General features: G+C 40.8%; 1 protein-coding gene across 2 annotated transcripts in view; it reads left to right on the top strand.

Moving 5' to 3' along the window:
- The window catches only part of vps13b (vacuolar protein sorting 13 homolog B), a 301,375-nt gene that overhangs the window by 111,184 nt on the left and 162,456 nt on the right, over positions 1-27,735 (top strand). For both annotated transcript variants that reach the window (XM_026183458.2, XM_026183460.2), the window contains exons 20-21: positions 14,807-14,916; positions 16,944-17,076. In XM_026183458.2, coding sequence (XP_026039243.2) covers positions 14,807-14,916; positions 16,944-17,076 — 243 coding nt within the window. The remainder of the gene's footprint in view (positions 1-14,806; positions 14,917-16,943; positions 17,077-27,735) is intronic.

The raw sequence follows: 27,735 nt of genomic DNA, 5'->3' as shown, positions 1-27,735 counted from the left end.
ATGCAGCTGTGTAATATAATGTAATGAAGCATTTTTGAAAATGTTTAGCTCATTATACCCAAAGGCACATAAGTAATCAGTTCTGTAATGCCGACTCTTAGCCTCATAATGCCCGTTGGTTATGACTCAGCAGCGAATGAGTAAACATTTAAATGTGTTTAAGAAAAGGTTTTTTATTCACAGTGAATGAGCACCACTCGTGTCCTGTCCAGATGTTCTGTACCCCAGCAGAAGACCAACAATGCGCTGGCCCTCACATACACTGGTATGGTCCGTAGTGTGAGGCAGAGAGATCTGTCACATGGCACGATAGCCTGCGTGCCTGAGGAGATGCCAGGGTTTATTTAAATAGCAATTCTAGTTAACGTTTTTGAAAGTGAGAGTAGCGATTTATTGTTTAGCTGTGAGTCTGTCAGTGAGATTCTTATTTCATGACTTGTCTGATAAGTCCAAGAAAAATAAACCTGCACCTGAGCTGGGTTTATAGGGCTGCCTGACGTCAGGTCCATTATCCACAGCATTGACTGCATATTTTTTATTCCACTACATTCTGGAGTGTGCGTGTCCATGTGTGGTGATACCTAATGTCTGGTGTAGTGTAAGTGATATTTTACCCCTCCAACAAGATACATAAAGTAGATGTGTTCAGTAACTGCCAAGCATGTTCCTGATAAAGGATACAGCATTTAAAACTACATGTAATACTACTGACTACATGTAGTTACTCGAGTAATCTGGAATGATATTTCGAAAAATGAGTTTAAAGCTGAGAAAGAAGCTCCACAAAATGAAACCATAAATCAAATCCACTATTTTAGGACGTACTAGGTAAATATGGCTTTTATATTAACTCTAAAGCCCTGTCTGAAAAAAATGTTATGCATTTTGCAATGCTTGTGTAAATTATGATTATAGTTTGTGTTCCTCATTGTTCCTGACTCGGAGCTTGAGCCAGGTATGTGACATCATGAGGGTAAGGTTCATGTCTCGCATGCTTTGCTTCAGCAAAGCTCCTATTTTGCAACAGTATCTTCTGTTTGATCTAACATTGTTTCAGCGTCCTGACCTCACAGCAACCAAAACACAAGTTGAACAGAATCTTTTAAAGTTAGGTAATGCACTGAGGACCCTTGTTGACCATCCCTTGGGCTTTGAAAGAGAGATCAGTTCATTTGAGCCTGTTGTCTGGTCTTTATTACTCCGCTCCTCTGGAGCTCAAAGAGTTGACTAGCTGCACCCAGCTCAGGGGTGGGATTCCCAAAAGCACATCATCACCAGATTCATATTAGCCCGTCTTCTTACAGTGAAAGTAAGACAGTCTTAACACTCAGATAATGTTTCCCCTCGCTTCTGGGGAGGGTTAGGTAGATAAGTTGCCAGCGAATGAGAACAGGATTGCAAAGACTGTTTAATGTAACATAATGCTCTTAATTTATAACACAGTTACTTGTTTTAAAGAAAACAAAATGAATCAAAGTCATTCCAAAATGACATACTGCAAAAAAAAGAAAGAAAGAAAAGTTATTCTGGCATTGAGACCACCTGCAAATACATGAAGTGGAAAGAGGGTTAGAGTACTTCCTGGAAATCAGCATGGTCTTTCATAATTATTATTTCACAATAACTCCTAAGCTACCTGAGGTTATAGAGCCTGCCTGCAGGTGAATGTATGATTACTGGCAGTCAAACATCACTGCAATTATTTTTTTCTGCTTTATATCACAATTAGCAAAAGTGAAGGCTGCATTTGGCATTGTTTTAGCACTATTGCAATATAAGCAAATTTTTGTGTTATTATATGTTCTTTACCTTACAATCTAAAGCACCTTGACTTGATTGTTGTTGTAATTTGGCACTATATAATTGAAGGTGAATCTAATTTAATTTAATTGAAAAGTAGCTGACCTGTGTCAGTTTTTTGAACCATCTCTTCTCTTGTGTGACATCAGCATCCACAACATTTCCATGATGCTGACGAGTAAAATCCTAGTACCCTCTTTCACACATTTTCCATACTAAAGTCTTTATGCAGCAAAAAACAAAAAGAAGCAAAGAAGTGGAAACATGAAACTAATGACTTGCTCCCACTGCTAGACCCTTTTAAAACTTTAGGTACTACACCCACAGATTATATTGTAATAGTAAATCTGACATTTATCTCAGAGTCATCATCATATTCATCAATTCATCTGCATCTTGACTTGTTTTTGGAAGAATTTTCTTTACACCAAAAACTGAATTTGAATCATTTGCAACCTAAGCTGATTTTAATTTTATCAAAATATGAAATCTCGAAATTGACATTAACTGCTGACTTCTCTCAGCGGTCAGCTGGAAACTCAATGTATGTTGTGTATTCCCCATGGCAAAAAGATTGGATGCTGTAATTTGTCTGTGGCCGTTGTACATCATCTAAGCCTCACCAAAACAATACTTCAAGTCATTAAAAGTATAGCATGAACTTGCCATTAATGCATAGATAGTATAAATAGGATGAGATTGTTGTGAGGCTCCTGCTATCTGTCTGTGTTTTCCTGTTTATAGTAAAAGTCTTTAAAGAAGTGCAGAACAAAGAGAAGTAGTCAGAAGAGTAAAGGAAGACATGAGTAATATCAGTTTGTGGTCAGCTTGTATTTAGCAAATCTCCCCTCACTTCCCATCCTATGTGAGTGATGCTTGGAGTTGAGGGAGGACTTGTACACTCAGGGGATAACGGTTGATAATCATGTTCAACCAGTGGAACTCCTTTGATGTGGATTGTGTTTTTATCCTCTGAGGCTCTCTGCCTGGACTCATCCCCTCCAGCAGCTGTGCACTGGGCAGCCAGCTGTCCAGGGTGAGACAAAAAGGGCGAGTGAGTGAGTGTCCTAAGGTGCACACACACTCTGCTGGCCGTGTGTGTGTGTAAACAATACTTGCTTATGACAATAAATGAATATGAATGAATGTTACATACTGTTGAGATACCAAAAATGTACACTTGCATGCCCACCATCCAACACTAATGTCCTATTTCACGTTCACATACAGAGTATGCACACAGACAAGGTTTAGCAGTACAAGGTGCAGGTGCCTTCTAGCACCATCGACCACTGTTATTGTAATGGGCAGCTCCCCACACAGCTTAGATAGAATGTGTAGACATAACAGTAAAGATGAAAGCAGGATGAAAGAGAGATGGTATGACCTTGCACAGCATGACAGTAGATTAAAAGGAAGGTATGCCGTTGCCAAACTTTATGGTTCGCCTTTTAGCCATACAATTCGTTAACCTCGACAGGTAACGGCACCCTGGACAGAGTACAGTCTGGGATGGATGGTCCTGTATCACAATACCAGGTCGATCATTTACAATTTATTGTTCTACAAGATGTTTTTGACCCTTTCTCTTTGTGAAATGAGAGCAAATTTAAACTTCTTCTTTAGCGTACTCTCAATCTTTTTTTTCTCTCGTAAACCTTCTCTTTTTCTCTCTCACTGCCCCCTCTCATTTCGTTCTACTGCCTCAGGCAGTTGTGTTCATTAACCTTGGATGTAATTATTTTTGTTTTAGTCTCATATTGCTGACATTTCAACTCAGGGGCTCCTCAATCAGGATTAACCCAAACCGCAAGAAATCACACTTCACAGCCTTTTCTTACAGCAGTGCTTGTTGCCTCCAATTTCAGTCAAATTAAAGGTTTATTTTATCTAGCCGTTTTTTTGTAATTTTTTTTCCACTCAGCCCCTGTACCGTGAGAAAACAAACCAGACTGCTTGCCTTTGATTTGCTGGTTGCTAGCGACTTTCTAACTATCCCCAACTCTCTTTTTCCCTTTGTAAGGACAAAGCAGTCCTCTGTACAAGTGCCGGTACTAAAGATTGAGATCACGCAGGTGGCAGTAGTATAACAAGCTGCTATGGAAGAAACTTCCCTCATATATTTACTTACAGTGCAGCATTAAACTTGTAGTCTGATGCTGGTGATTAAGGTTACTGCTTTCTGAATTTTACACAGTAAACACATTATTTTTTCCCCTGTGTGTTTGAATTTGTGGTTTTCATATGATTAAATAATGCATCTGGTCCTGCACAGCTGGTATGTGAATATGCGCTGTAAGTTATGCATGTGTTTCAGTGCACTATAATGTGTGTGTGATATAAAGCAAAAATATTGTATACATACTTGGCCCCCTCAGAGCAGTGCTTTCCTCACTTTGCCTTGGGGGCCTTTAGGTCCACAGGAACCCTCAACTCATCTTCCTGCCCCTGGGGCTCTTAGTCTCAACACAGTAGTAATAAACTATCATCACTCTGAGTCAAGTGTGCGTGTGTCAGCCAGACTGTTACTACAAATGTGTGTGTGCAGCAGTAGTCATAGACCAAGCAGTAGTTGTATAATCTCATCACTTTGAGTGGTCCTCTGGGGGTCCCAGGCTCCTCTCGCTGTGTGTGGTTTGACCTCTCATGGCCTTCCAGCCCCCCACATGCCCATTAGATAAACAGGCAGTAAACACAGCCAGCCCCGGCACTGCTCTCTTCCCTTCACAGCATATACAAGACCTGCAGATGAAAGGACTCGTTCCCGACACTAATAGCCACTAGACATTAGCTCCCATCAACCTCCTCTGGCTCATAATCAAAAGTTGAGCCACCATATTCATAGGGTTTCTAATAATAGTAGACATCTTGAACTCTGAACTTGAAATGTAAAATTGTTACTCCCTCAGGTATGACCCCCTCCCCCTGGATGTCTACTAAACTAACAGCACAGAAGTTTAAAAAAAGCTAAGTGAGTCCTGGTCAGTTTGCATAAATTATACAAGTGAAGGCTGTGTGAATAGGAACAATTTATATATAAATGATACGTTTTATTATAAATGCAGGCCCTGGGTACACTGGCATGTTGAAGTTGGGGGTAAAGTTGTTTTCGTTAGCTTATCAGGCTTGCAACTGTATCTGGAAAAGAGCAGGTTGATGTAAGGCCACAAGATTTATGAAGGTGTGAATTGCGCAATAACATGGTATCACAAGAAAATATATCACAACCTATTTTCTTGGCAATCTTGGTGTGAGCAGTAAATGTGTGGTGTGGATTCTATCCAAATAATCCAAATCTTGGTCTATATTAAGTTTGCTTTAGCTAATGCTATCATAGCATGTAATACTGAACAGCTATGGCTTAGAGGTAGTTTTCTTGTTGTATTATCACAGTTATTTTAACATTAATGTTATAATAAATGATCTGAGTATTTCAGAAACGTCTGAAACTGGAATTTTCTCATGCAGTTGTCTCTAGGGAGGGGTCTAAAAAAGAGAAACTATGCAGTGAACATCAGTTCTTTGGATGAAAATGGTTTGTGCTGATAAAAACTGAAATGGCCTTATGTTCTACTGCATGAGGTATGCAGAAGAGCATCGCTGAATGCACAACATATCAAACCTAGAGCAGCAGAAGATAACATTATAAACTATATTTTCCACATGCTCAACAAATTGAAAAATTTGAAGATTTGATAAAACAATATTGCCTGTATGAGGAGTCTGGATTTCTCCTGCAACATCCAGATGGTAGGATCAGAGTTTGGCATAACCAGCGTGAAAGCATGGAGTCATCCTGCCTTTTATCAACAGTTCAGGCTGCTGCTGCTGCTGGTGTGATGGGTTGAGGGATATTTTCTTTGGACACTTTGGGCCCTTTATTAGTACCAAGTGAGCATTGTTTAAGCGCCCCATTCCCACCTGAGTACTCTTGCTCACCATGTCCATGCCTTCCTGACCACAGTGTCCTCATCTTTTCATGGTTGCTTCCTGCAAGATAACAAATCATTTCACAATACTTAAATGATCCAAAAATCATCAGGTCGCAAGCCAGCACAGAATCTTTGGGTAGAACGGGGAGATTTGAATCACGGATGTGCAGGTGCCAAATCTGCAGCAACTGTGTGACGCTATCATATTAATATGGACCAAAGTCTCTGAGGGATATTTCCAGCACCTTGTTGAATCTATGCACACAGTGAAATAAGACAAAAGGAGGATAACTCATGGCCAGAGAGAGTATTTTATCCCTTCTGTTTTTATCAGCTGAAAAACAAATAGAACAAGGGAAATGAGTTGTCACCATAGCATGGTTATGTGTTCATAGACATAAACCAGGATCTTAGTCAAATTGAGTATGTGTCCTTTCAACTCAGAAGGTGTCTGTGTCCTTTGCAGCTTTGAGGCTGAAGGATAAAAGCAGCCTATTTTGCAATTGCTGCTGCTACTTTTTTACCTTTAAAGACTTGTCTCAGTTATCTCATCTGAGTTCCCTCCCTTTGTCATTTCACTCCCACCATCTCCTTTCTTTGTCCCCTTTTCTCACCCTCATCTTCTTCATTGCTACCCCCCCCCCCCCCCCTAATCTTTCTGCCCTCCCTATTTTCCCACTGGTCTGCAAGAAGCTGATCTGAAGAGCATTTCAAATGTGTTTAGAGTAGCTGATTCATCGCTGCTTTTGTGCCATGGTTTGTTAATGTAGGGCAGCTGATTGTAGTTTGGAAGTCCTGTGTCGCAGGTGGCTTAAGCATCCTTTATTTATGCATGTGTGCAAAAGTACATGCCTGTCTGCATGTGTGATGTCTGACTGTATTTAATAGGGCTCTGGTGGGTATAAACACTTCTTCTTTTTCATCAGTGTGTGTGTGTGTGCAGACAGGAGTGACATCCTCCAACAACAAAACACACACTTGGCCTTTACTTTCCTGTTGGTGCTGAGTGTTCAAATCATGGCTTCATTCAGCAGTGGCTAATAACAGGCCAAAGGTGATTTCTCTGATGCTCCAGGAAACACGCACTCAAAACTACATGTCTTTACTGTCATCTAGATGTCTTTTCATGCAAGGGTGAAGGTTTGGGGTTTACCTTATATGCCAGTGAGAGAATATTAGTCAGTATGTCTGTCATAATCAACCAAAAAGATTCCCAGTATACCACATTAGCCACAAGCTTACTGTTCGAAAACATCATCATGTGTCTAAAACAGCCGTATAGAATTTTTCTTCACTTTAATGTCGTGTCTTGGAATATTTTTCAACATCTGCTCGCTTCTAATTGTTCAGTTGCAATCATCGTATCTCTGCTTGAGCTCATCCCTCATAGCGTTGACACTGCAGTGACCCCCTCCTGGATAAGGAAATGCAGCCAATCAGAACTAGCATTTCAATATACTGTACACCCATTCATCCCCCTATCCATTCAACCCTGCATAGCAGCAAAAATAGCTCATCCTGAAACCATTAGACCAAATTGCTAAATGGTTCAAATGTGCAACCACTTAAGACTATGTCTTTAAGAGTAGTAATCTTCAATCTACTGTGGCAAGCAAGAAGAGGATGGGGTGGATAGTCAGATGGGGAACTAAGAGGAGCAGAAGATGAAACTAATGAAAGAGAGTGAAGAAGGGGTTAAGAGATATTAACTGTTCTGTATAAACAACTCTCCAATCCCCGTGTTTCTCTTTATATTCCTCTATCCAGCTTTTGTATTCATCATTCAGCTGTAGGTGTGGAGTGAAAGTATAAGATTGGACTAATGGGAAGCACTGGGGTTAAGAACAGAGCAAAACACACTTGAGTATACATCTTTTATGTCACTGATTCCAAGTAGATAAAAGTGAATGATGATAAGTTAAAAGCACATATTTTCATATAAAGACTGTATTCAGAATAAGTGATAAATTATCAATTTCATAATTTTAACACAAAGTGTTACACTGATTGCTTGGCAGCTGTGAAGAAGAACTGAGACTAACTTTAACTGCTTGTTGTAAAGCCCCGATCCACTGGCAAACATGCTGATTTGTTCTCTGTAAAAACACATGTTTAGTAAATTAATAGTCATATAATTGACTTGAGTGAACTTATTTGTCTCCACTAAAGAAAATCCCAGTTTTCTCTCTGTGTGCTAAAGGATTTTACGTTGTATTTTGTACAATTTACCAGGAAGAAATCCTCCAACCCCCCAACAATTTCTGGCAGCAGCTGTGCAGATTTCTTTGGAATACAGTAGCAACATGAGCAGTAACCAACTGAGCATCCATGGAAAACACTTTTTAATGCTTGCTGCGTTCTCTTATTATTCTCTAAGGAGTGTAATGTAAAAATGTCTCATCAGTGACTCTTATCACCTCAAGTGCTGCCAAAATGAAAGAGTATTTCAAAGGCACTAAATTTCATTCATGGAGTAAATAGACAAATTGCTTGACAGAAATATTCAGACTAGCTGAGTGGATGACAGCCATACCAACATACAGAAGATCGTCTACATATTACTGTGCTAATCTCAGTTTCTGAAAAGCAGCATTCCCAGCTTCCCAAGCGACGCAGATCTTAGGCAGAAGACTTTGATCTGTCACTGAGATCATTACTTAGTCTACTGAACTGACAAGAGGCCAAGCTGAGAGACTGGGGGAAACTAAGCTGCAGAGAGTTGGAAAGGCTTGAAAGTAGTAAAGGCAACATTTTGTCCCTTATTTTCATGCTCTTAAGAAGGCTGAGAGCTGTGAAGTGAGCTGAAGGGGAATAACTGGAGAAGATGGGGCTGAGTGTTTGTCATCTGGATGTTTGTTCCAAATCCAAAACATAGTTGGATTATAAAGCGGGTCAGTTTCTGTACAGAGAGACAAAAAGGCCATCCCACTGCCAGATAACTGATACATACACGCACACACCCACACCCATAGGATAGATGGTGGACTGAAGGTGACCTGCACATTCCTTGGGAAATGACTTTCTTGTTGTTGCTGTTTGTTGTACATATACAAGCTATTTAGTTCTTCTGCTCTGTGTTACATATTGCTTTCAGCTTCACGCTTACTTTGATTTGTGAGCATCATTAGGAGTTGCTGTGTTTTTGACATGGAGGCTGTTTCCAATTTTTTTCCCCCCGGGTTGTTACTATTTGTATGAAGACTGGCCTACATCATTACTTGGCAATATGCTTCCTTTTTATGGACATTATTAGCCTCGAGAGTATAACATAATTGCAATTTCACGTAAACTTAACATTTTGCCATTTGCAAATAGCCTTTTCAATTTGTTAGTGTAATTCATATAAAATAGTTGGAAGCAACCCCACCTAATGGCAGACATTAACATGCTTTACTCCCCCATTCCTCATGACAAACTGAAAGAACTCGGCTTGAACTGCAGAGAAAGCCCATGAGCCAACTAAATGATAGCAGTGATAAGGACTTTTCAAGGTAAGTATGCAAAACTCAGGCTTTCTGTGGGAAAGCAGCAGCAGAAGCAGAAGTCTGTTTATTTTAATGAGCTCAGAAGTGTCTCTCCTGTTCCCCTTACATTATACTGGGGCTCATTTAGAGTTCACACAGTGCACTGTATGTCCATGATGGATATGGTAATGATACATTAATGCAATCAGGACCAAGTCTGTTTTGTCTCTCATTAAGAAAGCTAGCTATCTTGCTGACAAGGGCCAGGTCACATTTGGTCGTGACTATAAGTATTTTCTATTGGTGAGAGAGACCAGGAAAAGAGACAACAGCTGGAATACTCCAAATCAGGGCTGGTTAGGTTTCACTAGTGATATAGGCACCAATTGTGCTGTGTCTGGTTGTCTTTTCAACACATTGAAGTGGATTTATGAAGGCTAGGAGTCGAGTAGAAGTGGGAAATGTATGACTATAGAGCTTCTTATCAACATCTGGAGCTTTACAGAGCTGCTGTTTTTCTCTTGCTTCAACCCCCTCATCTGACCTCTACACCATATCATGCTGATCTACAACATGCCCTATAGATGTGCAAATGTCAGCTGTTTACTGTGTGGTCTGTTTTATATTTAAGGCACCCAACAGAAGATCTTTCTAAATTGTAGATAAAAAAACAAGTGGTGGCCTTGATCACAGTTTACATGCACTTGCGTTCACTTGTTGAAATGCACCTTTATTTGCTTCAGATCCTCCTGACTCTGAAGAACAATTAGAAATTACTCTTTTGTGTCTAGATGCAAATAAAATGTATGCATGTTAACACTGAAGCATACACATGCATGCACAGGGACAGTGTGCTACTGTTGACTAAGGCACCACCCAGAAGTGTCCTGACAACAGAGCTACAGCATGCTCCGTTTTCTGGAACAAACCAGCTGGCCTGAGAAATGTTGGGTTTATAACTAAAAACAATGACTCACCAAAACACAGTGGATGGGATAGAAGGAGCCTCTGGTGGGAACGGGGATTGACCTCTCTCTCTGAATGAGCCCTGTACTCACTACATGACTGCATGATTATTCACGTACTTGTTGAGAGACACAGTGTCCTAATGTAGAGACACACATATGCATTTTATAAATGTCTGCATATTAGAGTTTTCAATTCTATAGCGAATCAGTAGTTTTGTACATAAACTTTTTACTTCTTATCCTGACTTATATGTATATCTTACATCCAGTTTACAGAACTTTGCTTGTATGGAGACGCACTTCAGTGATTCCATAAATCATACTGAATAACGAGTAGGCACACTGACCGACTCTCACTGAGACACTCACTTATCATAAAGATTAGGAAACTAGCTTCTTTACATTTTACTCTTTTATCACCTACACGTTTTCATTATTCTGCTGATGTTCTGCATCTCAGTATCTATTCAGTCTCCCTTTTTCTGTCTTTTGATTCCTTTGAATGTGCGTCTTTCTTTTAGTTCATTTTTAAGACTTATTTCTGCCTCTGTTCACCTTTTTCTTTCTGACTTCTCCTGATTTTCTTGCTGGCTTAGTCACTTTACAAGTTTCTTCCTCCCTATTACCGTTACTGTACCCACAGCTATAGTCAACCTTTACGAGGTGGGTCTAGCCTGTCAGCTACAAGCTACTGCAATTGGGCCACTTAGGGTTGTAGCCTTATATATTCTATTAAAAGCACGCACGCACACGCACATACTGTATATACCACCTTCCAGTCCCGGGCTGAATTGGCGCAGAGTGAGAGCAGGCTTTCCGTAGAGCAGGGTCTGTTTCCAGTCAAACTTGCCTGTGTCCTTCCTGAGCCCCTGGGCTCCTGTGGCGGCATTGCCCTGGGCTGCTGGGTCGGAGCTCAGCAGGGGAACTGCAGAAAAGTCCGTGTGTGTGAGAGAGCTAAATAGTGTGTGGTTACAGGGGATGTTCACTGTTGGACAGCTCGTTTGAAATGGATCCAAACAGAAACACTTGTGTTCATAAGGAGGCACACACAATCACATGTTGCAAACAGTGTTCCTTGCACCCACCCACACACAGCTGAGTCCCTTTTCATTGGTGTCAGCAGCTCCAACTCTCTTTTTCTCTCTCTCTGACACACACACCAGTAGAACACCTGTCGGACTGCACGGCTCACTCCAGGACACCTTCGAGTCATGAGCTCATCGGAAAAGCAATTAAAGGCAGTGTAGGCCCCGCACGCTGGCGTAATGTTTTGTTTTGCTACTTGGCTTCGAAATTAACCAAACCTGTCAGAAGTCATCTGGCTGATGCGGGCTGGGCTATATTTATTTATTTTCTGTTGGAGAAGCTGGACGCAGGGTCCCTGCACTGCCTCCCGTCCAACAATGAAGTGATTCTGAGGGGGCGATTAGCTGGCTGAGACATGAATCCTCCCCCCACTGTCTACCTGGGGGGGTGATTGGAGAGCACCTCCCACCTTGCCTGTCTGTTACTCTGATGTTGGGGGTCATTGCCCTGTAGTTGAGAGGCTGTGCCCTCTGCAACCCCCAATCAGGGCTTTGGTCTCCATTGTGGGACTTGGTTTTGAACTTGCACTGACCTAACCACTCCCTGTTGATTAAATTTCATGGTTGCAGTGACTGAACAAAAGCAGATTTTATATTCAGAGAAGTCAATGTATAAACTATGTGGACTGATTTAAAAAAAAAAACTATGAAGATGTAAAAATGCGTGGCTGAAGGTTTAGTGGGATTTTAGATCCATAAATACAGACTGACAAGAACATAGATGGGGCTTAAACATTAAAGGCCTTCTCTCAGTCAGGGCTACTTAAATGTAGCTTCAGGCTGTGTGAGGCCTGATGCTAGGCAGCAGTAAGACAACACCAACAACCTTATGCTGACTTTTAACTCAACTGGTCTTAAGCCACTGAAGAAAAAAAACACTTTTGACATTAATAGGCCCACTGTGGTTTAGTCAAGGTAAGTGTGTCTTCACAGACGTCTGCGTGTACATTTTGCGGTTGTATGTATTTTCAGAATCTAGGCCACTGAGGAGTTTTGAGGTGTTTTCTTGAAGATTCATTTGGGAAGTAAGAAAAACACTTTTGTAATCATTGTCATCACTTTTTGTAATTACCCTTATGCCACCCTGTTAGAGTGGAGAAAAACAACAGTTAGCCTGCTGCCGAGGTCACCCTCTAAGCACCCCGGGCCGTTTCATGGTCCTGCATGCTTCAAAGAAGGTGCCACTCTCTGGTAGTTATGTCAACACAATGATGAAACAAGAACACCGTGTGTATTGTAAAGCCTTGGTCTTCAAAGCCTCAGCAGCAAGGTCAACACATATTTTACTTCTGTGTCACCATCAAACTGGCAGGTGGGGGGGAAGTATTGTTTGCTCTGTTAGTCTTAAAAAGAGAGGTTTTTGAGTGGTGCTGTGATGTATGGACATGGTCATGGCTGTCCTGAACAGATGCCAAGCAGACATCACGCACAGCCACAGTAAGATTACAGCTGCTGACGTAACACTGAAAACGCTGTGGAATTCACAGCAGGTATTTAAGCAGCCAAACTGGAAAACTGGAGCTGACAACCGAGTTCATCTGATAAGTAATGAAAACTTATTTGTGTTTATTTCTGCTTTTTCTACTGAATCTGGCATTGGGTGAAATCCTGGTTCCTCTGGCTCACAGGCATTTTTATGAAAATTCAGTTGTGTCAAGTGATCGCTTTAAAATGAATCTATGGGTGCAGTCTTTTTTTAAATTTATCCTTTTAATGTTACAAACATAATTAATTTGCTGTGTTAGATGACGTATGCAGTCATGAATGATTTCAGCTAAATGTGCTAGTCCATCTTATAGACCATGATTTAGGGCCTTAAGTACATCTTCACTATTCATCTCGCTCCCAGCCTTCTGGGTCCTATACAGCTCATGCTGTTCTGAGCTGCAGCAAAACCACTTGAAGTTGGGCCCCAGAACTACAGCCACAGCCAGAGCCTATTAAGAAGCCACAGTGTGGTATAGAAGTTCAAGCCACAGGACTGAGGTTATGATTCCTCATCAGGAGGGGGAGAGAGGTCGGTGAGGAAACAGTGAAAACACTGGGATGGAGTTGATGGAAGATGGATGCATAGATGAAGCAATAGAGGAAGAACTCTGAGTCAGTTTGACTTTATCCAAGGAGAATGTTTCCCCTTTGCCCAGAAAGGATTGTATACTAGTAATAAATCATGGTTGAGGAATAAAATTGCACCCAGTGAATAATAATTATACGCACAAAGCCTAGTATTGACTTGTGCATACACTATAAAATACTATATTGTGGATGTACGTTTTAAAGCTTTCACACCTTGCATACACACACGGCCACATATTTGACAGTATGAACACAAAGACATTTCACATTGCTCTCATGCACTTTTACTTTGCACTGCAAACACACGCACACATACACAAGTTCACAGGCTATAAATCACTAAATGTTGTAAAAGTGCAGCAAATTAGAACAGTTTTATTTGTATTGTTCACAGGAATAATGGAAGAGGGAGTTGTTTCTGCCAAGCTGCAAAGTTAGTGTAACAAAAATGTGTCCGTGTGTGTGTGTGTGTGTGTGTGTGTGTGTGTGTGTGTGTGTGTGTGTGTGAGCACATAAATGCTGGGGAATGGGTGGTTCTAATTCAGCTTTGTTCATGCTTTGGAGACACTAAAATGTTAGGCAAAGCAGCAGGTAATCAAGCTTTGTTGGAGGTGAAATATAAACATACACACACACACACACACACACACACACACTCACAAACACGCAACCTTGCCTCAGGGCCTGAAACAGAAGACTCGGGTCTTGTCCAAAGCTCTCTTAAACTGCTGAAAGTCCTTCTAGAGCTGAAACATCCTCCCATCGTCATGCTGGGACGTTTGACGGCACGCCAGAGACCTTATGCTAATCCTGCCGGCATGGGAATCATTATTGATAGGATCCTAATGCATTACCTCAGGGTCCGCTTATTGTTGGTAAAGATTATTATTTAAGAGTAAACCAAAACCCAGAGAAAGTCTTGAGTTTCATAGAAATTTATCAAAAGAAAATGTTATTCTTGGCTTAGCTTGATACCACTTTGAACAGCGCAATTGAAACAAACTGTCCTCCTCGCTGCACTCCAGCAAGCGGGCTCGATACCCACCAGCAGTTCATTTGGACTGTATTATGTACATCAGTGGAGGAACCTGACACTCAATGTGAGAAGATTCACTTCAAGCCACTTTACCTTGCTGATTATATTTTCTTACACTGATTGCACATCAGTATTCCTTTTACTTTGCAGAAGTTTGCAGTATCAGAACTTTGTCCATGTTCGCATAGTCTCCACATTAGTCTGGATTCTGTTGACTAGGTCATATTGATTGCTGAAGTCAAACATCTTCAAAAAATGGCTTGAGTGCTGTCAAACAACTGGTCTCCAGCAGATTTCATTTTGTAAAAGCAAACAGATGTAGACGATATACTTTGCTGTCATTTATTTTATTTTTTTTGGAACATAGCAATTTATCATTGGTTTGATTTTCTTTGTCTTCTGTGTTATATTACTAAAACTCTGATTCTGTATGTGTTTTTTCCAGGTGCAGTCCTGCTGGTCAGTGTCCAGGGAATAGCTATCAATGTGGACCCAATCTTCTGCACATGGCTTTTGTATCAACCTCACAGAGCGAGCAGCAGACAACAGCAACAGGTACTTGATCTCTTCTCAGACAGGCTGTCAGTTTCTCTTCCAGGCCTAATGTCAGTTTAGCCATCTATTTTCTGCTGCTTATCTGAAGTCACAACAAGATCACAGCCTAGTAATGCTGGGAAACACAGGTCTCTGTTGTAAATGAGACATTGAATCTTAATTGGACTACCTGTATAAATAAAAGTTAAGTAAGATATAATAAAATAATTAGAGCAGCAATGTTTTGGAACTCCTTGAGTTGGATCCCGAGGTATTCTTGGGCAGGAGAGGATATAGAATCTGTCTGCCATAATCTGAGCATTATTGGGGTTGTTACTCAAAAATGTGAACAGCTACAAACACCACTTGTAGCTCTACTTTATCTTGAAATGTTATTTCTATGTCCATTTGGTGGACAAATACATAGTTGGTGCCATTGTAATCTGAGTTCTGCACAGATTACAGTCACTGTAACCAAAGTAAGTAAGTAAACTACCATCCTCATAAGGAGCTCCACCTTTATACAGGCATTTGTAATGTGCATTTGTAAACTGCTGGCACTCACACACTTAGTTTAGTTAATCGACTGAAGTGAACTGAAGTCTGTAGTTCTTCCTCCTTCAGACTTGCCTTCTCTTTCCCAGCTACCTTTTTCCATGTGTTCTGCTCCCTGTCTTCCATCCAGTCTCTCTCTGTTTATTTGACAGGGGTCGTAGTGATGGTTATGGACATTGAATGTTCTGTGCACACATTTCATGCACACTTATAGACATTCTTGGTGTGATTGCCTGGGATATAGCACAGCTTCACCCCATAAAGCCACATAAATATATATTGTCAATGAATATATTATGCTATTTTTCCCCCCATTGAGTTGCTCTGTTTTATGCCCCTTGCAGTTTTTGAAAGATGTAAGTCTGTATTCAACAAAGAGCAGGAGTTAACTGCACCGGCTCCCTGTGCTAGAGGTTGTTACTGTAAGGGGGTAAACACATGTTATGAGTTGAACTACAGCCAATGTGAAGGATACACAACATGGGCTGGTGTGTGTCTATGTAGACATGCTGCAGCCAGTGTGTGTGTGTTTCTGTGAATGTCTACCTCAGCTGCCTGTCAGGGCCACTTCTCAAGGCCTTGCTGGATTAGACAAGGCCTGTATCTGAAGGCCAGTCAACAGCATGTGAAGGGCAGTGGAAAGGACACTGACTGGTTTGGGTCGAGATGACAGGAAATGCTGGAAAATAAGGAAATCAGGACTAGCAGGGGGGCATTTTGAGTTATGGACAAAGAGAGAAGGAAGTTCATTTTGTGTGACAGGTGTGCGAGTAGAACTTTTGACTTCATAGAGAAAGCCAAAGTGGAAGTAAGGCTGATGAGAGGACAAATGAGAGTATTGAAGAAATGATTAGCATTAACAGTGGAGGAGGCGCATGGGGGGTGTCTTTGAGACACAGTGAAGAGATATGGAATGAAAAGCAGCTCTGTGTGTGTGTGTGTGTGTGTGTGTGTGTGTGTGTGTGTGTGTGTGTGTGTGTGTGTGTGTGTGTGTGTGTGTGTGTGTGTGCGTGCGTGCGTGCGTGCGTGCGTGCGTGCATGTTTACACAGGCTGCAGTACGTGTTTGGCCTGAGGCCTTGTGCAGCTGCATCATAGCCGACTGGTATTGCTGGCCGATGCTAATGGGGTTTCCTTATTTCAGAACAACCTTCCACTCCTCTGTCTTTCAGTCATCTCACTGACAGCAGTGTGTGAGCGTGTGTGTTTGGCCTGCATGGGAGACTGCTTAAAAAAAGCAGGGAGCTGTCACTAGTCCTTGTTGGTCTTGGAGTCCGGTTTTGTGTTCCACTGCATTTTTCTTTTTCTCTCTCTGCCTGTATCTCTGTCTTTAGTTGCATTATTTATTGTTTCTCCTGATTAACAGAGATCTTGAGATCTGACTAAATCTGAGTCTCAATTGTTCCCTTCAAGAAGTGAATAACTTTGTACTTTACATTCGCAGCATTTTCCTGTCCATGGCCGTATATGTGCTCATGCTTTGATGTCCTTGCAGAATCCTGGTGCAGTTCCTTTGGCCAAGAGGAGAGAGGACGAGGTGTCAGTAGGGAGCACACCACTGGTCAAACAATCTTCCAATCAGGCCTCAGACTATGCCAGCAGCCCAGTCAAAACTAAGACTGTGACAGGTAGGTTTACCAATTCTAGTATGTGCTTTTTTATATAATGAATGATTGCACTGGCAAATGCATATCATACATGATTTTAAGTCATGCACGTAACGGAAACAGGCTATGCCACATGTCACTAAATTCAGTGTTTTAATTTAGCTGTTTCTCATTGGTATATTAATAGTAGTAATGTTGTTTGTATGTACTGAATTTAAGCTGCGATGTTGTTACATAACATGCTACAATGTGCTGACACCTGAGTGAACCCGTTTCTCAGGACACCACATCTCCAGACATGTCATCCTCTGTTTTTCTCTTCTGGTAGTACTACTGTGGCTCTTCATGCCCAGAAGAGATGAGTGGCTTGGCTATGTGTAGCCTCCCTCTATGCCAGTTTTCCACTTTCCAGGACCCCCTTTTCAGAAAAAAACATATTTGCTGCACATACATAAGTCTGCAGAGTACATGGATTTGTCAGTACACACAAATGAATGCCTTAAGTCTACACACACACACACACACACACACACACACACACACACACACACACACACACACACACACACACACAAGGAGTGAGTGTGTGTGTGTGTGCATGATTCTTCCATTATCCATAAAGCTGTTGTCCTAAGCAGGTACCTCTGAAACTTTTGGTAAAAGATGCATAGATGGGACAGACAGAAAGGAATATGAATCTTTTCTTGAAAATGCCTACTGGGTTTATTATAGAACAAGTGGTGTTTTTATCATTTTTTAAATAATTTTATATTAACATGAGCACAAGACAGAGGAAGACACCCTACAATGAGTTGAAACATGAACTAAACATATTATTATTGATTTTAATATTTTATTTGGTTTTCATATGTACCTATTTTCAGTAATATCAACCTTAATAGCAGGAAATTAACTAGGGATATAATAATTTTCTTTTTCTTTTTTGTCATTTTTCAAGTAACACATATTTAACAACAGCATAATAAAACTGGAAATTCTGTTTTTAGTGTGCCACCCCAGTAACTAACTAACTAACTAACTAACTATCTATCTATCTATCTATCTATCTATCTATCTATCTATCTATCTATCTATCTATCTATCTATCTATCTATCTATCTATCTATCTATCTATCTATCTATCTATCTATCTATCTATCTATCTATCTATCTATCTATCTATCTATCTATCTATCTATCTATCTATCTATCTATCTATCTATCTATCTATCTATCTATCTATCTATCTATCTATCTATCTATCTATCTATCTATCTATCTATCTATCTATCTATCTATCTATCTATCTATCTATCTATCTATCTATCTATCTATCTATCTATCTATCTATCTATCTGGGGTGCAACGATACACAAAATTCACGGTTCGGTTCGATACTTTGGTGTCACGGTTCGATATTTTTTTCCATACAAAAAAATGTTCAGGCTTTTTTAATTCGTCATTTATTAAAATTCTAAATATATTTTTTAACTCAAAAGAACAGTTTTTAAATTTAATGTTGCTGAAACAACAAAATAATAAAAAATAAATAAATAAATCTGATCGAGAAATCCCTCATCTTTGGAAAAGAGAGTTTATTACAGAGAAATGTCTCTTTCCAAAATAAAAGCTATACTATACGCTTCTTCTGGGCTATATTCTCAGCAGCATATTAAACATATCAGGTCCCCATAAGGAGAATCATGTGCTAATGACTCGGGTAAAGTTTGTAGCATGCGTGCTTGTTGTTTTTGTCTGCTTCCACTTGTCTTTGCACTAGGATGATGTCAGAGTAAATGTGCAGTCATATTCATTGTGTTCCCACTAGTGCTGTCAGCGTTAATCTGAAATGACGTTAACGCCATAACGCGGCAAAGTTACCGCGGATTGTCCCGTGCGTGGTGCTGGACGGCGTCAACACGTTAACGAGCTAACTGCGCTAATGCAGTAGTTCCCACCAATTGAGCTTTGCGTGGCACATCCGACATACTGTTTTACTTTTGTCCATGACGCGCTTACCATCAGGGTCATACTTCACATGAAAACCAAGACAGTTCCAAAGACCAGATCTGAATGAGGGTGGGGGAGGTTCAATTTCGGGTAGCGTTGAGGCAGTTGCCATGTTGCAACGAGCTTAGCTTCTGTCTTGCTAGCTTGCGCTGCGTTCAGTGGATCTGCACTCGACAGTGCAGCCTAGGCGGATCAGTCGAACGCAGATCCACTGATCGCTCAACACAGACAGCATCGTCAGAAGAAAAGTTGATAAAAGAAATAAAAAAATTTGTATTGTTCGATACATATGCGTACCGAACCGAAAGCACTGTATCGAACGGTTCAATATCAATATGAGTATTGTTGCACCCCTAATATCTATCTGTCCGTCCGTCCGTCCTAATTAATATGAAAAACTCTTTATAGTCTGTACTTTGTTGACTCTCACTGTGTTTAGGCTCCTTTAAACACTGTAAGATTTTCTACTAAAGCATCACAGTGATGAGTCAGGGGAAATAAGCAGGTCGTTCAACGTTTTTCTTTCTTTCTTTCTTTCTTTTTTTAAGTCCCTGGGAAACGTTTTCCCAGCAGGAGTGATAAGTCTCTGTTTTGGGTGAAGTCATCTCTGTAGCTGCAAAAAGCTTTGGATGTGTATAACTTTCTCCCATGTCAAGTGTTTAGATAGAAAAAAATGCTCCTTTGACATTTCAGAGTTTAAACAAAGGCCATGAGGTTTGTCTCCTAGCTTGTTTAAAGAGCTCACAGCTGAAAGGTCATGCCGCCGTTTCCTCCTGATTTCCCCTCTAGTCCATGTTTTTTGCAAACTAGACTAATGGCTTTTCCATAAAGAAGCATCTTTGCTTACTCACATTCCAAAAGTATATTGTCTCATTAGAGGATTGTCAGTAAATAATCAGCTTGGCTCCAACACTCCATACTAAGTAACATCAGACTGTAGTTTGTCAGCAACACTCGCTGACTGGAGTAAACTGTCCGTCAGTGTGTTTTCTGTCTCTTTGACTGGTCCTCTCTCTTTCTATCTAAGTTTTTGTTTTTCTGTCTGTGAAGTTATTTTTCACCGGGTGACTTTATTTCTGTTTTTTTCTCTTTTTTGTAATTGTTTTTCCTTTGTTCATCTTTTCTGTCTTGTTTTTGACATCCCGTCCACCATCAGGTTTTTGAAAATAGTCGATAAAAGACCAGATTTTAGAACTGACAACACTCAAACGCTGATGCTTTCACACGTAGTATTTTGGTTGTTATGAAATGTTAAGTGGATTGGAAATCTGGCCACAAATTCTGCATGTGGGTGTGTTTACTGTTAGACACACAACATTTGTATATGGCATCTAATTGTTGGGCTCCATTAGTTATTCAAACATATACTTTTTAGACTCATGCTCTTTCCTATCCAAATATTTCTCTTGTGAAGTGAAAACAAGACATTAGTAACCAGGTGCTCATACTGCATTTTATTAAAATGTACCCCTCGGTGCCCCCGCTCCAGTTCTCCACGCTGGAGTGGAGCTTGTAAGCAAATGAATAGCATCTTTTCTGGAAATTGCTGTGGTGTTACAGGAGAAGATGTAATGAAAAGTTACAAATTGTTTCCGCAACCAATCAGAAGAAGAAAATGGCCGAGTCATTTCGCCCTTGTGGTTTCAATCATGGTGAAATAATACGCTTCCCTACGGTTATAAGATCTTGATAGACCACAGCTCAGCACTGGAGACTTACAGCACAGCAGGTACTCTGCTGATTTCATCCCACGACTCCACTTGTACCTAGTTACACAATAATGCCTTCTTTCCACATTTTACAGTTTTGTTTCTGTGTATGTAGAAAAAAAATGACTGGACGCCATGGCCGCGTAAAGACAGATGTGAACTCCTGACATCCTGTTGGATTGTGGTGAAACTTGATGCACATAGGTTCATAAACTAAGACTGTGTTCTGCCTCGTTTCTCTTGATTAGTTGTTCCTGGGATTCATTTGGGGGCTGATAAATGAGATGTTAATTTCTAATATTCCTTGGCTGATGATCATGGGGTAAATACCTGCTGCAGATACCTGATCTGTAAACAGATCTGCACTGATATTTAGTCCTGCTTAGACTAATGTTTTTTTAATGCTGAAATCTTGTGGAAAGTCCTGTTTGTTGGGACATTAGTTAAAATCCACCCCAAAATAGAACTGACGTGCGTTAACCCTGTAACTGTACACAGCTGAACTAAATGAACCGTAGTTTGTATTTTTCTGCGTAAAGCTTTCTTACCAGGGCTTCTTCCCCATCAGAGCTGTCGACATCTAGCATGTTGTGGTTGGAATTTGGTTCTCTAAAGATGATTTATGAATTGTTTTACCATGCATGGAGAGCACTAAGAAGGACCGGGATATTTAAGCAGCTCCCTCTGGTCTAGCTCTCACATTTGTTTGTTTTTTAGGCAAAGAAACAAACAAACAATCACTGTTCATGGTTAGTCCTTCAGTCCTATTAGTTTAGCATGTTTGCGTGCGGTGTTTATACCAAGTTGACTTTAAGCTGGACATAAAACTGTCTTCTTTTCCGTGTCAGCATGATGCATTTCATGTCTAAAGCCATTCAGCCTTATTGAATGTTGCGATGCATTTTTTTTTTCTTTCAGAATGTATTTGTAATTGCTGCGTGTTTACCCCACGACATCCAGTCCAGCTGTTTAGCTTGGATTGACTCAATAAGCCATAATGATTTGCTGAAGGATAGAGCTGATTCGAATATAGTTGTAGAGAAATGACTGTTGTTGATTGATATTGATTGAACTTAATTTCATCAGTTACGACAGAGCAAGGATTTCAGGCAAATTAATAAATGTGCTGAGAAATAGCGTTTAGAAGAAATGAATTGAAATGGTCCAAGTTATCCCCCCGCCCTTTTTTTAATTTTATTTTTTAAACAACAGACAGACATTTAATTCCATCTTTTTACTAAATTATCATTTGCCATTTTACTTGATTGTTCAAATGTCCTTGTTTCAACCTGATTCCAAGTAAATGTCTGACTATGTGACAAGGTCCAATTTAGTTGCTGGCATATATTTTCTCAGGGGACTCAGGGTCATTTGTTTAGGTAAACAGAGGAAAGATGGGTGAGGTTTTTTTCCGAGTGGGAGTGTTTGAATCTTATGTGTACTGCTAAATCCTGGGTACTTCTTTCAGGTTTCCCTCGAGTCTTGAGCTCCAGGTTCCTCGACGCTGCTGTTTTACACCTTATTGAAACACAGTGGGAAAAACAAGATGATTCGTTTCCAGAAAGCATCTGTAGAAGCTGCAAATGTAATGCAAAGAAGATTTTCTGTGAAATTGTGCTTCCCGACCCCTGCTGGGCTGCCTCTCTGAGACCTTAGAAAGCCCACAGTGTGTGTGCTAACCTTGCGTTCAAGTGGTCATTTTGAACATATAAGCTAATAGCTTGCATGTCAAAAGTGTGCTAGATTGAAATATTATCACAGGATTAAATGACCCAGAGTGCTGGATATATGGAATACTGAGATGGAGCCTTGTTTTGTTCCGCCTGATCATAAATTGGCAAGTGGAGTCTATGTCTGTGCCTATTGATTATCATAGTTTTCCACTGGAGCTATTGATTTTCCCACAAAATCACCTTAGGGAATTAAAAAGAATAAATCATAATCCACTAAAAGAAAATCATTTTTAGAGCTTTTAGCAGTTCAAAGCCTCCTCAGAACAATTGTACTAGCTAGATGTCCCTGCTTCCAATTGGTTATTTGAATGCATGCCTGGCACTTTTATGATTTAAAGAGAGTGTTATGTTGTTTTGTTACCACACTGAGCCTAGCTACAGTTTCATAGTAATCAAGGGGGACTTTCCTGCCGGCTTTTGGAAGGTGCCTGTTAATGTGTAGGCAAATGTACAGAGACACACAGAACCAGTTCTCTGCAGATCATTTCCCCCGAAGCACTGAGGGCAAGGTGATATCATACTGGGACCGGGGCTGCCCGGCTTGAAACTCATAACCCATAGGCACTCAGCTCTATCTGGCAACACAATATTTCAACCGTTCTCTCTTCCTCTCTGGTTTTGGTCATTACACATGTTAAATATACAGGGCACGTGTTATAAGACACCGCTGACTTTCACAACCAGTTCAGGCTCAGTTGGACTGAGGCCACTTTCTGGTGGATGACAGAGACTTGGATTTAAAGCCTGTGTCTCGGTGAAAGAAAATCACATCGTCTCAAAATCTCTTTATACGATGAAACTTTAAACTAGTTTAACTTTATGAATGGCTGTTTGTTTGTTGTTGTTGTTTTGTTTTTTACAGTTATATGGTTGGCTTTTCTGTCAGTCAGCACGTTTTTTGTTTTTTTGTTTCATTTTGTTACTGGTTACATTATATGGCCCAACAAAATATTCTGGTCAATTCACATCACAGGTTTGTTTGAATGTTGCTTAGTAACATCATCACAGAAGTGTTAACAGTTGTTTTTGTGCGATTAGCCGACAAGAAAGGCCGTGGAAAGACGATTTTGAAAACAAGTCATTTCTCCACAGTTTGAGGTCGATTTCTGTCTGCCCGCACAATTACACCACAAATTGGTTCACATAAAACTAGCCTCTAAGTATTTTCTTTATTTGTCCCTAATGAATGTTCTTGTTGGCAGCAGCACCGTGTTTCTGATCATGAGCCTCCCAAGTCCCGAGCTTCTTATTGTTCTCTAACATCTACCAGAGTAATGATCTCACTGGCTTTTTTTTTTTTTTTTTTTTTTTGCTTCAATCCTAAAATTAGCTGTTGGCACTCTGAGAACATACTTCATTTGCTGAGAAACCTTTCCTATCTGGCTGTGCTTCCTAAAGGTTGGAATGAGAACTGTTGTCTTTGTTCCTGTCTGCTTGTGGTCTGCATGATGGGATTAAATGTAATTTTCTTGTTTACTGGAAGGACAAAAAAAGAGACAAAATGGAAACATTTGCACTTGCTGTTAATCTGCAAGGTAGGACAAATATCAGGTTATGGTCAGGGTTGTGCTGCTCACAAAAACATTCTAGCACTGATGGCTTTTCTGTGATCTCAACCGTAGAGCATCGACAAAAAGGGAGGTTTGGACAAATGGCTTAGAAATATATATTATGGAAAGACGTATATGAATATATTTTAGAGAGAAACTAATATACACATGCATACACAAATCTATAAGAGCTAGAGGAAACTGATGCGAAGACTTCAGGCAGAACTACGCAGTCATACATTACTATAATCCAAGCCCAAGTAGCCTGATGGAAGTCAGGCGGGTTTTTATTGGCTGCTGTTTGCTTTTCAGAAGGGGATAATATTTTCATTGTGGAGTTATTTATATAGTTTAATTTTTCTCGTAAAGTCAATAATTTATCAAGGTAATGATGGTTGGAGTGGGGAAAGAAAACAAGGAGGAGGAGGAATAATGAGATAGAAACCCCCACCTCTCTTAGAAGAATGGTCGAAGTCTTGAGGGGACTGGAACGTCTTTTGCCTCCACACACTGATGAGCCCATACAAGCCTCTCCCCAGCTTCCATGACAGACAGAATGGTCTGTGGGGAATATATGTGTCCTTATGTATCCCTTTGCTGCTTTCATGAATGATAAGGGTATTATGCACTGTGGATGTTGGCCGTGGGACCTGAGGTTGAAGTGAGAGGAGCGAAGAGGGAAGTTGGGGTTGAGCTGTGTTTCATCAGATGTAGTGTGGATTAGTTGAGGGGCTAGAGGGGGTTTAGTGACAGAGGATGAGAGAGGAATGGGAGGAGGTTGGGCACTGAGCTGAGATGGGTTGTTTTGCTTTTTACATGAGATGTTTCAAGGGTTCCTGATGTCACCGAGAGAACATGTGCTGTTGCAATTCTTTATGTGCTTTTATCATGGTCGGTCTGGCACAAGTCTTCAGCTCTTTTTACCGAATAAAGTGAAAATTGGTTTGCATTACTGTGTCATTATCACTTATGTAGCGAAATTTGTTATTCTCTTCTTGCTTTACATGTTGCCAGAGGCATCAGAGTCTGACTGAGCTTTCCTCCTGTTAGAGGTCTTCTTAAAGCACATCTGGAAGAAAGCGCAACCATGCAGTTTGTAGCGTTAGAGGAGTATGTGTAGAAATAAAAGGGTGATTTTTTTGTGTCTTCTTGCCACCACTTACACATTCCTTACCCCTTCAAGTGAGCCTGGCCACAGCAGCGCTTTTTCAATAATGCTGTAACAAATGGAGTCACGTAAATATTTAAATAAACACTGACTTGCATCCAAAACAAATAGGCGGGCAGGTTTATTAAAGAGCCCTATTGCTGCCTCTGCACGCAGCTGTAGCAGAATATACAACACTTCAACTCACTGTAAACCATTTGTAATAGGGAACATACCAGAAAGATAGCAGGCGGCATGAGGAAATGCCGGGATCCCGCAATGAGGCTGTTTTTATGGTTGAGTTACTCAACCACCCGGGAAAGATATGGATGCTTTGCGCCTTTGTTGTTGTGAAGTCTGTTAAATGTGTAGTGGAAAGTTCACTGGCACTGATATGATGTTAGTGTTTCTGTGTGACTGTGGGTGTGCCAGTGCCTTTGTGTGCATTTAAACACGCGTTCAGTTGCGACTGCGAATCGCACGTTTGAATGATGTGCGATTTACACTCACCACACCACACACCCTCACACATTTTACAGCTACGTTACTGCGCCGTGGCAGTGTTGCGACCTGCATCGTGATGTGAGGCAACGCTGATTTGTTTCTCGCCCTGAAGTCAAAGTACTGTAACGGGGTTCTGGTCTTTTCTTTTTTTCTCCGAGCATTTGACACTGCAGCTGTGGGCTGCAAAGACAGTCGCCTTCCATTTGCTGTGAGATTTAACGGAGCTGTTAAAGAGGATGAATAACCACCATCAGAACACTAGAATGTTTATAAGGGACTGGACTGGCAGCTCCACAAACCAGTTGAGAGAGAGAGACAAGAGGGAGTGGTTGGAGAGAGAATGAAACAAAGGAGAGAAGGTAAGAGAGAGGGTGTATGGCCAGAGTATGGCCAATAACATATTAGCCTAATGGCCTAAGAGAGGGTGAAAATGAGGACATGGCTGAGATGGCACGAGGCAGGGGGAATAACCCCACTTTAAAGGGACTCCTAGGACTTGTTAGGCCTGGGCAGGTTTAAGAGGTTTGGGCTCTCCTGTCATGTTTCTCCTTCATTTGAATTTAGGCTTGCCGCTCTCTCTCTCTCTCTCTCTCTTTCTCTCGCTCCCTCTCAATCCCCTCCCTGCAGGAATGGCAGGCGCCAAGTCACTATAACAAGATATGGCAGTTTCATTCCAAATAATGACCCTAGGATTAACAAACAGAGACCTGGAATGGTATTTAAAACCAAGCACAAGGCTTCATCCATTGTTACTGCCTATGCTGCACTTCAGCACACTTTCTGATTGGGCTAACAGACTCACTCTGGGGAAGAACATTCACTGTCTGGCCTACCCCCAAAGTAAAAACGACAAAAAAAAAGGCTTTCAAAAATAGATGATCAGAAATCCACTCATTCATCGGGCTTTCTCACGGCAAAGTTAGCAAGGATTAGGACAGTCTCTTTGCCAAAAAAGGAATAATTTTAAGAAATGATGGGCTCGTTGAGAACAATGACTCAGAATAATATTTTTGAGTATTATCGATTTAGGTCAGAAGAGTCCAGATGATGCTCATGGCTGCCTTTATTCACAGATTTTTGGAATCTGTAGTGACATACAGTGTGTGTGTGTGCGCGTGCGTGTGTGCGTGCGTGCGTGCGTGCGTGCGTGCGCGTGCGTGCGTGCGTGCATTATGGAATTAATTATGCAGGGTTTATCTTGCATGCTGTGTTTCATTGTCTCATAAGCTCCTCTGCAGACATGCTTACAGTTAGCTAGTCCTCAGTTTCTTGTCATGCAAAGTCCGCTCCACCCTCAAGTAACTTTCTCTTATTTTTGTAAATTGGAAGGAGATGGTACAACTGTGTATGAGTTTCTGTTTTTGGAGCTCAGAAGGGTGGCCTGTATTTACTTTAACATTTCATGAGTGATGATTCGTGAGGGTGTGAGCTCTTTATGGGTTCTATTTCAGTGTACGGTTTTTATGTTTGTCAAGATTGTGTGTGTTTATATGTGCTTGTGTTTGTGGTATATGCTTTTATTGTATTTTCTAATGTGGTAAAATGTTGTTTAGATAGTATAGGATGTATACCGTGAGATAACCAGGGCACTAACCAAAATTGGAAGAAACTTGCACACATACATGTACATAGACAGGGAAAGCCCAGTTCTTAGGGTAATGTCTCCTTAGTCTAGACAGCTGCATGACTTACAGTGGTAGCTACACACCCCTGTCTTGTCTACATCGATCCCCTGCAAAGTATGAGATACTTTTCTAATGCCATGTAACAGGAAAACTCCAACGTATGCACAGCCCTTCACAATAAAACTCTATTGACAACTCAATGATATCACAGCAGTTTATGCAGCACTCTATTCATATTACTCAATGAAAAGTCAGCCCATGAAACACAATCTGACCTGTCAAAGTCAATTTTTGCCATCTTTCACTTTGTGGGCATCTAGTAGGACAACACTGGAAGCATTACAAGGATAGAAAAAAAACTGACGAATAAGAGTGAGGAAGGTAGACTGGAAATTGCCAAAT

This window comes from Astatotilapia calliptera, chromosome 11 (assembly GCF_964374335.1).
Source record: "Astatotilapia calliptera chromosome 11, fAstCal68.1, whole genome shotgun sequence".
Classification (NCBI taxonomy): Eukaryota; Metazoa; Chordata; class Actinopteri; order Cichliformes; family Cichlidae; genus Astatotilapia; species Astatotilapia calliptera.
Note: the sequence above shows the minus strand (reverse complement) of the source record. Positions and strands in the feature narration are given on the sequence as shown.